Genomic DNA, 12982 nt, shown 5'->3' on the forward strand with positions numbered 1-12982 from the left:
CTCTTTACAGGTTACAGATTCTTCCACAAATTATCTGGAGTCAATTATAAAAACATTTTATGATGCAAATTTAAAAATACTGCATACACCTTAGATTATAAAGACCTTTTGACACAATTTCACACAGTGGGGATTGAATTCTTAGCATTCTTTGAAATAACAAGTTGTCGATTTGTAACTAATCATCACGATTTGGCTGGTAACCATTAAACGTAGGTTTTGGACATCATCTAAATGTTCTCTAGTTACAGACTAAAGTCACGTGACTGCATTGACGCGGATGACGTGTTATCCTCAGACATGTTTGCAAAGTTTTTTTCCTCCCTCAGACTGTAAACAAAGCCCGGGCTCACAAAAAAAAGCTGGGGAGCACCAGATAACACGTCAGCCGTGTCGTACGTCATCCGTGTCACTGCAGTCACGTGACTTTAGTCTCAATGCTGAATAAAGTCATAATTTTTGTTATTTTTGGACCAAAATGTATTTTCAATGCTTCAACACATTCTAACTGACCCACTGATGTCACATGGACTACTTTGGTGATGTTTTATTACCTTTCTGGACATGGACAGTATACCGTACGTAGATTTTCATTGGAGGGTCAACAAGCTCTCGGACTAAATATAAAACATCTTAAACTGTGTTATGAAGATGAACGGAGGTCTTACGAGTTTGGAACGACATGAGGGTCATTAATGACATTATTTTCATTTTTGGGTGAACTATCCCTTTAAAGGAATAGTCTACTCATTTTCAATATTAAAAAATGTTATTACCTTAACTAAGAATTGTTGATACATCCCTCTATCATCTGTGTGCGTGCACGTAAGCGCTGGAGCGCGCTGCGACGCTTCGATAGCATTTAGCTTAGCCCCATTCATTCAATGGTACCATTTAGAGATAAAGTTAGAAGTGACCAAACACATCAACATTTTTCCTATTTAAGACGAGTAGTTATACGAGCAAGTTTGGCGGTACAAAATAAAACGCAGCGCTCCTCTAAGCGGACCCAAAAGAGGAACTATATTGTATGGCGTAATAGCACTTTTGGGAGTACTTCGACTCGGCGCAGTAACACCCTCCCTCTCCCATTATGAGAGTGAGAAGGGGAGCGGATTTTCAGGCGAGTCGTAGTACTCCCAACAGTGCTATTACGCCATAAAATATAGGTCCTCTTTTGAATCCGCTTAGAAAAGCGCTACGTTTTGTTTTGTACCACCAAACTTGCTCGTGTGACTGCTCGTCTTAAATAGGAAAAACGTTGATGTGTTTGGTCGCTTCTGGCTTTGTCTCTGAATGGTGCATTTGAATGAATGGGGCTAAGCTAAATGCTATCGAAGCGTCGCAGCGTGCTCCAGCGCTTACGTGCACGCACACAGATGATAGAGGGATGTATCAACAATTCTTAGTTAAGGTAATAACATATTTTAATATTGAAAATGAGTAGACTAAGCCCTTTAACAGTTATTTTATTAAAATGTACATTGTCAATTATTACTGCCACAATCTATCATCTGAGCTAAGAAAGACATGTTCTTTTGCTGCATCACAAACATTATTATCTAATATTATTTTGTTATATAAATCAGCTCTTAAGTTAAATTCTTGTGTCTGGTAGCTATATCTCACTGTCACCCTGCCAGGTCAGTCTCAGAAGGTTTTTTATGCTTGCCTGACCGTGAAGCTCATAAAATCACCCTTCTCTGGTGTCTACACAAGTAACATTCCAGACATTCTGGATCATTGTGCACGGTTAACAGTAGCAGGAGGCTCACACGTGTGAAACCTAGGTCAAGTAACAAGACGGCAGGTGAGAAAACTTCTAATATTAAAATAGACTCATTTTCACCTCACCATTTTACTGCCACAGGATGGCAGTGAAGTACAGATAAAACTATCCTCACAACATCCTGTGCTAATCCAGTTTGCGGGAACAGACTGAAATCCTTATTGATATGGATAATTAATATGTTCCTGTAGCTCAACGTGTAAAGCAAGCAACTAGCAAGCCAAAGATAACAAGCAGTTTCTGGTGGATAAACTGTAAACCCAGAATGCACAGATTCAGTATGCATTCATAAATGTATCTCATCTGTACAGTTCACATGAATAAACATAGTGGACTATACAAATCTGCTTGTTTGGGGCAGAATCATCTTCAAGTGTACGGGATGCAGACCAGAGGAACTATTGCAGAAGGTGATAACAGCACTGCAGTCCTCCGACCACACCCTTGGAAGCCTCGTTGTGTGTTTTGTCTGCTATGCACTCACACACAAAATAACTGCTGAGTCAAACCTATTGCATCATGTAGTCATACAGAGGTTCAAAACTACATGTTTAAGTACATTTTGAAATGCTTTTCAATGCAGCTTTTCTCATAAATGTTCAACTTGTATATAAAACCAATAGAGAAAACCCACAATGCCTATAGTGTTGCTCTGTTTTCTTAACACTCCAAAACCCTAAGTCAATAATCTCATGAAGAGGTTTGCTCGATCTTTCTGTCACAATTTACTCACACACTGCTAGTTAACACACAAATAAAAAAAACGTTGAAAACAAACACGAGGCAACAGAAGCAAGTCCGCTTTAAAAGGAACTACAATGCCACATCAAATAGACACCTGCCAGGCAGGTATTACCTGCACTCCTTCTGCACAGTGACCCTTATAGTTCCTTCAGCCACACAGAATAAAGTATGTGTGATTAATTTGAATGTGTAAGACATCAAATTAACAAGCATTACGTGCAGTATCAGTTATTGGAACATGCCCTTGGACGTATTCAATGGAAAGCTTGTCCTTTATTCGCAGTGGGGCCTGCAGACCACTGTGTGCACCCTGATGTTTAGTTACAATTGGTAGGCCATAGCCATGTGATTTTACCTGCAATACGGATGACCGCTCTCTCGGCAGGGTCCAGGACGTCACTGGATGCAGATTTTGAGCGTTTGACGCGTTGGTGTTTGGGGAGGTTCCATGGCAAGGTGTCTCCAGGAGAATGTGAGGAACTCAGGTCACTTGCGGTCTCCTCCGATGCAGACCGCTCCAGCATCCGTCGACGACCCCCTGACATGACCTGCAATGGAAAGAGGTTTTAGAGATGAGATCGGAAAACAATGTAGCAACAGACAGCTGATGTTTCTTCTACAATTCAGAGTTTTAAATTCACTAGGTCACTTCGGAGCAAAACCAGCAAACAAATGCTGACTGTTTAAGGTCACTAGCAAACACTTACAACTTTTCTCTCAGTAGTGCAAAAGAGAAGATATCAGTCATGAATTGTATTTGGATGTGTGCACTGGATGCATCATTCTCCCTTGTAAAAGAGGTTTATAATCTCAATAGGACTTTGACCTGGTTAAATAAAGGTTAAATAAAATAAAATAATATCGTTACCAAGGAAAACTCTTTGTGTATGCAAAGCACACTTGGCAATAAAAATGTACAACTTTAGACTACCAACAATTTTAAAACATCGCTGAAATGTTTGAGAGAACATGTGGAAGTACATTTAGAAATACAAACTCACTAATATTTCTGACAAATTTCTTATTTAAAGTAGTGACCAAAAGTGATGTCCGGCGGGCATATTTGTACATTTGCTGTAAAAAAAAAAAGTGTAAATTGGAGGATGCAAAACTTGGTTAAGTATTTATTTGACAAAATAACTTTGCAAAAGAGACCAATGTTTGTGGTAACTGGGGTACTAGCGGCTGCGGAATAATTGACTCCGGTCCTTTGAAATATGTAAGGAATAATTGACGATTGGCTGTTGAACTATAAGAAAATAATGCACATCCAAGCTGGTAATGCGGCACAACGCAAAGTCGCTGTTACCACAAACATCACTCTGGTGCCTATTTTTTAGACATTTGACAAGTTAGTATTGCGGTTTACAGAAAAAGAATCAACACACATGGAACATTTCTTAACCAATTACAGCGCATTCACACGGGGCGTAAGCGTTGACGCTTCCCATTTAACTTTTAATGTGTGACGTCAAGCGTTGGCGAACTGAATTGTGGATCCGTCGGCGCCGCGTCACTGCCGTAGCTCGCGGCAGAAGTTGAGCATTTCTCAACTTTTCAAGTGGCAATGCGTGCGTCAGCCAATCAGATTGCCTTATGCAAATAACCTAGGCAGAGCCAGCCAATTACATTCATGGAAGATTGGCTGTTGGCCATGCTTCAGACAAGCCTTCCGTTAAGCTTTAATGCTTACGCCTTGTGTGAATACACCGTTAGAATAAAGCATTCAATATATGTGGTATAATTGAAAATAATGCACACCCGCGATGCATTAACACCTTGGGTGTGCATTATTTGTGAATAATTCAACGGCCAGTCGTCAATTATTCCTTACTTCATTTATTCCAAAAATTGTTAGGATATTATGTAAAGATCATGCTTCATGAAGACATTTTGTAAATTTCCAAATCGTAAATTTTCCAAACCTTATTTTTGTGAATAGATGCAGTTGTTAAGGACTTCATTTAGACAATTTTAAAGGCGATTTTCTCAATATTTAAAGTATTTGCACCCTCAGATTCCAGATTTTTCAAAAAAAAAATGGTTCTATCAAAACAAACCATACATCAATGTGAAGCCTAGATTTATTCTATGTACTATACTATATTTACTCAAGACGTATATTTTTTTAATCTGACACAGCACTTGAAGTTCTGTTTCTTACTTTCTAAAAAATGCTGTGGTTTCAACTCAGCATTGGGTCAAAAAAGACAAACCCAGCCATTGGGTTAACTTTAAACTCAGAAAATAGGTTAAATTACAACCTAATGGGTTGGGTTAAAAATAACCCAGCATAAAGTGATAACCAACTTAACATTAATGACTAAATATTGTTTCTTCTTTTGTAAGCAGTATTTCCTAGAGAGGACTTAACTATGAGACGACATAATGATGACTGATTAGGCTACTCACAAAGTTACCAAGACAACATAAAGGCGTAACGTTAAATAAAAAACGTGTTTCGCCGCCCTAAAGCAAGAAAATCAACGGCATCTTCTTAATATGTACGAAAAGACAGCAATAAAATGCAGTGTTGTGACATAGTGAGGTAAGCTGGGTCACCTTCTATGAATTTAATGGAGCAAAATCTCCTCGCTATGCTCAGCTTCCCACCACAGCACCTGTCGTTGTTTATGTTCCTCGTGCGTTCTTGGCGCGTTGCGCCGCGCGTGCGGTTATATTCTCGTCATCATTACGCAGCAGAATCAACGATGTGGCAAACTCACAGACAGAATCATTTCAACAACTACAAATCATTACTGCCATTCGTTCACCATGACCAAATGAGTCTATGAACACCTTATTCCAGCTGTTCGCCATCCATTCTCATCTGTCACCACCCCAGCGATAGGTAAAGCCCACCTATATAACTGTCCGATAAACCGAAACATCGTCCCGCCTGTTAATAACCCACCTTTAGTGCAAATGCACTCAAAGATGCTTGAGATACTGCAAGATGGAGAAATCTTTCCGCAAGGTAACTTACCGGGGAGAAATCCGACACCGGTCCGCACTACTTATGAATAACAACCGATTACAGCGCTGAATATGGTGGTGTGATGCGGTTTGTCGTGGTGATGATGCAGAAAACAGAGGATGGAGATGAGAAAGGTGATCTGGTGTAATGTTACGAGCAGTGTAACTCACTTCCACACAATAGCAATGGATGTCACTGGATGTTTTGCACAATGAAACGATAGATTTGATCTATGATCTGGGGGAGAGTTTATTGCCTTCCCAGTGAACAAATGTCCCTCTGTTTTACAAACTGTACAGTTGTGATGTAAAGTAATGTCCCACAACAGTGAAGTTTCCATCATTGTGAAACATACATGCACTGATTTTAGTTATAGGGCTGCAACACTGGTTTGATAGTTGATAAAACAGTTAAATATTTCTATATCAGTCCGATACAAAGCCAAGTGAGAAAAGCATATTACATCACTTCTTGCTCGCTTATAACTCCGTGCAAATAGGAAGTTAAATTGCTTAACTAATTGATAACCAACTGACTGTGTCATGATCAGTAACAGAGTCATTGATCAGTTTTATTGGTTGGTTGCTGCAAAATGAGAAAATAGTTTATCGGTCCAAAAATATATTGTTTACACTATAAAAAATAAAGGTTCCTAAAATCTCTCTCACTATAAAATGCTGTTTTTTATTTAACCCAATGTGGGGTTAAAAAAGGACAAACTGATTTAACCTGTCCTTGATTTAACCCAATTTTTGGGGAACCAAAAATGGTTCTTCTATGGCATTGCTACAAAGAAGCTTTCAGTGCACCTTCATTTTTAGCGCGTTGTGTTTTATCAGTATATCATAATAACTTATATCCAAATCCTAAATAAATCTTTTATTTTACATTTAATATGCATCAGTAGCATCAAGAATTAGCAAAGTTGGTTTCACTGACTTCACATTTTACAACGGAAAAAAGTTACAGGTCTCAGGCTTGACAACAACTTACATAACAGACGCTTTCATACTACTCAATGGCTTGTTTAAAAAGGGAAAGTTGTTGCTATTGGCATTGGCTGCTTGAGGTAGGGGTTGCTATTTTATCCACAGCACCAGTCTCAGTGCCAGCTTCAGCCTATTGTGCATATTGCCCACTAAATTAACCCTCTAGTGCACTTCATTATGGGTGTTACCAGATATTTTATGATGCTTGAGGGTGTAAGGTGGCCAAGATAAAGTATGTAGTGTACTAAACAGTATAAGTAAAACTTTTAGACTTTTTTTCTGAAATAAAGGTGTCACTGGGACGGTACCCTTTAAAAGGTACTAATATGCACCTTTTAGGTTCAAAGGTGTACTTTTTGAAATGCAGCATCAGGGTGATTCTCACGAAATCTAGACTTAGAAGGTGTCCAGCATCAGATTTTTTTTAAAAGCTCTTGAAGCCAATTTTTGCACATATAAGATTAAGGTCTGAACTTACTATAACCATTATTTTTAGAGGATTTAAAAATATTTCCTATAGAATTATTTACATTTTTTAGATTATTATTATCAAAATGATCATAACCGCAATATGATATTACATTAAATAAATGCATTTACAAACTCATGTTTCGGTAATGAGAACTAAAAAGTTGTCTAGGTACTATAACAAACAAAATTTCAACTTTTATCTGGGGAGAAAAATAAGAACTGCTTACCTGGTAGCCATCTTGTGTGTCACAGTCAATTATGTCCCTTCCAGCAATTTTTTTTTAAATTGAGGGCTTAAACAATGATTGAAAATTGTTGCGGAGAATGAGAACATTTTTCTTGGACACATTTATATTCCTTATTATTGTCTCTACATTTACCAATAATCACCGCATACCACATGTTTCTTTATGTAAATGTTTATAGTATAACACGCACTGAAGCTTTTCATTTTTTTAGATTTTTTTTAATTATAAATTTTCCATGTCAAAGAACCCAAATCCAGTCATGGACATGTTGCGGTAATGAAAATTTTCCCATTAAATGTGGAAAAAACAACAAAATTGGTTTGTATGATGTCGTTTGAAATCATGTGCAAAATAGTACATGTAGAGATGTTTGTAACTGTATGCTTCTTATTTTGATACTCTTACGTTGCATTTACTTTTTTATCAAAATGTTTCATGACACCTCATAAGTCTAATTTCGCGAGAATCACCCATCCAGGTTTAGGTGCAGTTTTTTGAGCCGGGAATAACAAACCTGCAAATATCGCGACTGGCCAATCAGAATCAAGAATTCCAACGAGCCGTATAATAAGAGTAAATAAACAATATCCAGTAAATAAGATCACAACTTTTGTAACTGAAAGATTTTTCCTATTGGTTATGGCGATGATGACTTCGTTTAACCCTTTGATCTCACCTGCCAAGACGATTCTGACATCACTGTGTCTGGTGCAATTGTGACTTTCAGGTGCCGTTTATTCCTCTTCTTCAGTGTGGAGGGCTTTTCTTCTTTTTCTTCTTTCTTCTCATTTTTCCATTCCTCATTCTTTTCCTCCTCTTCCTCTGTCTTTTTCCCTTGTTTCTCCTTTTCCTTCTTCCTCTGTTTCTCTTTAGACAAAGGGGTTGCCAGTTTGATCATACCAACAATCCCTTCATTCAACAGAGCTGCAGAGACGCCCTTGTCCTTTGGCTTCTTCTTCCGCTGAAAAAACAGTGAAATCAGCTTATTCATTTGTACAACGCAACAAACTTACAACAAAAAAAGAGCTTTGTGAAGTAATGCAGGTTAAAGCAGCTTTAGGTGGATCCAAATGATCACATAAAGCAGTGAAACGCCACAAAAAGCGTTTATCAGTGAGTTCAGTCTATTCTGCTATTCTTGCTGCCCACTTCATAGATCACACAATGGAGTCCTTATTAGTCAGCCTGTGACTGATTGAAGCTGTCAGGTGCACAATAAAGAGCCAATTTCTATTAGTCAACTCAAAAACTTTACCATGATATTGATGTTAGTACAGTAGCCAGATTAAATATTAAGGGCAACTTTATTGGGACCATCTGCTGGTCGAATTGTTGAAACAAATCTAATTCACAAACATTATCTGCCTGTTCTCTCAGGCTGTGAGATGCCACTTAAATCTGTTCTGCATCAACAGGAGAGCAAACAGCCTTTGTCTCATAACAGCAAACTGAGACAAAGTCTATCCATTCATCCGTACAGAGCTATCACAGGCCATTCCTGTCCTGCAGTCTATCAAACCACAGACACAAGCCTGCAGTGACAATTCACCACAGACTCAATCATTTAGAACTAATAATGCCTTATAATGTACTCAGGAATAGCTCAAGAGGAAATTTTTGTTTTGTATTGCTGTAAAATATCCCCTGAGCTGCATCTTTATCATCTACCAGCTCATTAAAGTGCAATCAATGCTGGGAAAGCACTATATTGCAATAAAATAGGCCTAAAACGAATCACTAAAACGAAAGCACATAGCTGAAAATGGCCCATAAATTGTCACAGGATTGCTTGTTTTACAACACTGGCCTCTACAGGCTGATAAGGTAAAAGCACAATGTCTGTGTCTGAAATAGATTTAACAAATGTGTGACCCTACCTGTGAAAACCCAGCTCAAGTCATGTTTTGTGATTTACTGTTTCCTACATAAAACCATCTTAAGAACATTCTGTGAAAATATAACCTTGAAATCTTTAATATTGTGTGGATTAGAACCTATAGCATTTGGGTTGCTTACACACTGGTTTACCAGCTGAGTTACAGGAACACTGTAAAAAGTGAAAGTTAGATCTACTTAAACAAAATATTTAAAATGATAGCACCTGAAATATTTTATTTACGTTTATCAATTTTTTTTTATCTCAAGACAAAAAAATTAAAGCTTTCGTAAATATTTCAGTGAAATTTTTTTTGTGTTACCCATAAATTTTTTTTTTAAGAGGACATATAATAAAAATCTGACACTTTTTTCTCGTTTAAGTGCTATAATTGGGTCCCCAGTGCTTCTATTAACCTAGAAAATGTGAAAAAGATCAACCCAGTAACTTTGAAATTTGGCTCCCCCTGTGATGTCAGAAGGGGATACTATCGCCCCCTTAAAGGAATAGTCAATTTTCTTAAAAGAAGAATCCAGATAATTTACTAGACACCATGTCATCCAGGGTGTTGGTGTATTTCTTTGTTCGGTCGATAGGAAGTTGTGTTTTTTTGAGAAAAACATTGCAGGATTTTTCTCATTTTAATGGACTTTAATGGACACCACGCTTAACACTTAACTCAACACGTAACAGTTTTCAAAGTTTCAAAGGACTATAAAGATCCCAAACGAGGCATAAGGGTCTTGTCTAGTGAAGCGATTGTGGTTTTTGACGGGAAAAATGAAAAATATGCACTTTTAAACCACAACTTTTCGTCTAGGTCCGGTCCAGCGCAACCTAGCGGAAATGCGTAGTGACGTTAGGAGGTCACGTGTTACATATATAAAACGCACATTTGCGGACCATTGTAAACAATAAACTGACACAAAGACATTAATTAGTATCATTCCACATACAACAACTTCGGAACGGTCCTCTTTCAACACACTTGTAAACACTGGGGCGGAGTTTTGCATTCGTCCTCTGTGACCTCTTGACGTCATGACGAATTGCGTGAGGTCACGCTGACGCTTTCAGGACCGGACCTAGACGAGAATTGTGGTTTAAAAGTGTATATTTGTTTTTTTATTGTCAAAAATGACAATCGTTTCGCTAGATGGGACCCTTGTGCCTCGTTTGGGATCGTTTGTGGTCCTTTGAAGCTCCGTTGAAGGAAACTGTTGGGTGTTGAGTTGAGTGTTGAGTGTTGGTGTCCATTAAAGTCCATTAAAATTAGAAAAATCCTGCAATGTTTTTCTCAAAAAACATAATTTCTTCTCGACTGAACAAAGAAAGACATCAACATTTTTGGATGACATGGTGGTGAGTAAATGATCTGGATTTTTTTTTAAGAAAATGGACTAAACCTTTAATCTGCATTATCCAACCATAGCACTGCCATTTAGTGCAGAGATCAGCTCATTTGCATTTTAAAGGACACACCCAAAAACGGCACATTTTTGCTTGCACCTACAAAGAGGCAATTTTAACATGCTATAATTAATTATCTATATGGTATTTCAAGCTAAAACTCAACATACGTTCTCTGGAGACACCACAGATTTATTTGACATCTTAAAAAAGTCTTAAAGGAAAACGCCACCGTTTTTCAATATTTTACTATGTTCTTACCTCAACTTAGACAAATTAATACATACCTATCTTTTTTCAATGCGTGCACTTTTAATCTTTGTACAGCGCTTCGTGAATGTGTTAGCATTTAGCCTAGCCCCATTCATTCCTATGGCTCCAAACAGGGATGAATTTAGAAGCCACCAAACACTTCCATGTTTTCTCTATTTAAAGACTGTTACATAAGTAGTTACATGAGTAAGTATGGTGGCACAAAATAAAACTTTTGTTTGGAGCCATAGGAATGAATGGGGCTAGGCTAAATGCTAACACTTTCTTGTGCACTGTACTGTACAAAGATTAAAAGGGCACACATTGAAAAAAGATAGGTATGTATTTATTTGTCTAAGTTGAGGTAATATTAAAAAATGGTGGCGTTTTCCTTTAAAAAAGTGAAATGTCCCCTTTAAGTTAATCCAACTTTCACTTTTTACAGTGCATGATTTATGTCTATTCATTATGATATATGACTATAATAACATAGTATGGGGGGCTTACCTGATTTTGAGGTTTTGTCTTGGACTTTTTCTCCATTGCTAAAAAGAAATGAATTGAATGAATGAATTGAAGAAACAAATAATATTTGAATTACAGAAAGGAAGAACAGGTGAAATGAGTGATGAGAGGCATGCTGGGATGTTAAAGTCCCATAGTGTTAAAGAGATAGTTCACCCCAAAATGAATTCTGTCATCATTTACTCACCTTCATGTTGTTCTAAACCTGAACGAGTTTCTTTATTCTGTTTAACACACACAAAAAGATATTTTGATAAATGATGGTAACCAGCACACAGTTGATGGTATACCCATTGATTTCCACACATACTATGAAAGCCAATGGGTACCATCATCAAATGTGTGCGGGTTACCATCATTTATCAAATGTTTTATTTATTTTGTTGTACAGAATTAAGATACAGGTTTAGAACAACATGATAATTTTTGGGTACAACCTCTTCAAACCTACATTGTCTTAAAGATATTTGTGTATTTAGTCTGGAGGCAAAACTATAAGAACACTGCCTTGAGTGTAAATGATGGTTTATGTTAAGCTGTCAAAGCTGCCGTACTTATTGTCTGTCACAGTGATCATTTAGACTTAACAAGTGTGAACCTGTTTTAAACCATGATGATGACCCACTAGTTACGACAGCTGATTCTTTCCTTTTTCAACATTTTTTTACATGTCAAATGCTGAATATTACATTAGAGATGAGAAATGAAGAGTATTATATATTCAAATAATTGGTGTAAACAGATTTCAATGAAGGCTACAATCAGTCTGAATTACCAAACATCTTTTTGTTCATAAAGGTTTAGAAATAACTTGTTTATTCAAAGCCACTTAGACCTTGGTTGCAAACGGCCTTCTTCCATTGCATAACACCTCCAGGAACGTTTCATTTTGGGACAGCGTTACACAAATAGTAAACAGTGATTTAAGGATTCAGAGCTCAGCTTTAGATGATGACACATAGATCTCAACCACTTTTCCATCAAATGCCAACACCACACATGGAAACTTATGCATCCTGGAAACCACCAGTACGTCCTAAAAAGAAATATTTCCACTGCAACATACATTTTTCCTACAGCTTAAGTCTGGATGGGACTTCTGGGTGCAACTACTTATCAGGAAACACACACAAACTCAAAACAGCTGAGGAGCATTCCAACCCAGAACTGATTCCACGTCAGTTCCTCAAGAATAAAAGCCGCTATTACCTGAGAGGTATCTCTCCAGAGGGGAGGTGGAGCTTTGGCTTCCCCAACAGCAGAAGAACAGGCACCAAACCAGGACAGTGGCCAACACCAGCACGAACACCCAGAGCAGCCGGGCCAGAGGCGGGTACGCCAGGGTCCAGTCCTGCAACACATCCATACTCAGCCTCTCTCCCTTCTTAACTTTGCCTACCGTTTCTTTTTCTCTAGCTACTGTGAGTGGATCTGAGGTGCAGATGGGCAGCAGCTGCGCAGAAGGCCACAGCCCACGTCAGCTCTGGAGGAGTGAGTATGTGTCAGCGTGTGTTTCCTTCAGCGACTCGAGCAGTGAGGAGTAAAGCACAACGTGGTCTCGAATATCCAACAGCCACTCCCAGGGCAAAACATCACACACACCCTCGCGTTTGACTCGGGCCCGGAGACCTGCTGGTTAATGGTAGGTAGGACAGGAGAAATGCACCCGGGGCGGTTTAAACACGGCCTACGCAGAGATGA

The 12982-nt window shown here is 38.2% G+C and overlaps 1 protein-coding gene across 1 annotated transcript in view; it reads right to left on the reverse strand.

Moving 5' to 3' along the window:
• Positions 1–12734, reverse strand: part of pleca (plectin a) — a 118863-nt gene extending 106129 nt beyond the window's left edge. The window contains exons 1-4 of the mRNA XM_073858426.1: positions 12491–12734; positions 11264–11301; positions 7895–8179; positions 2889–3081 (exon numbers count right to left, since the gene is read on the reverse strand). Of these exons, the coding sequence (XP_073714527.1) occupies positions 2889–3081; positions 7895–8179; positions 11264–11301; positions 12491–12647 (673 nt within the window). The 5' untranslated portion in view covers positions 12648–12734. The remainder of the gene's footprint in view (positions 1–2888; positions 3082–7894; positions 8180–11263; positions 11302–12490) is intronic.
• Between the last annotated feature and the right edge of the window lie 248 nt (positions 12735–12982).

The sequence above is a fragment of the Misgurnus anguillicaudatus genome, chromosome 20 (assembly GCF_027580225.2).
Source record: "Misgurnus anguillicaudatus chromosome 20, ASM2758022v2, whole genome shotgun sequence".
Lineage (NCBI taxonomy): Eukaryota > Metazoa > Chordata > Actinopteri > Cypriniformes > Cobitidae > Misgurnus > Misgurnus anguillicaudatus.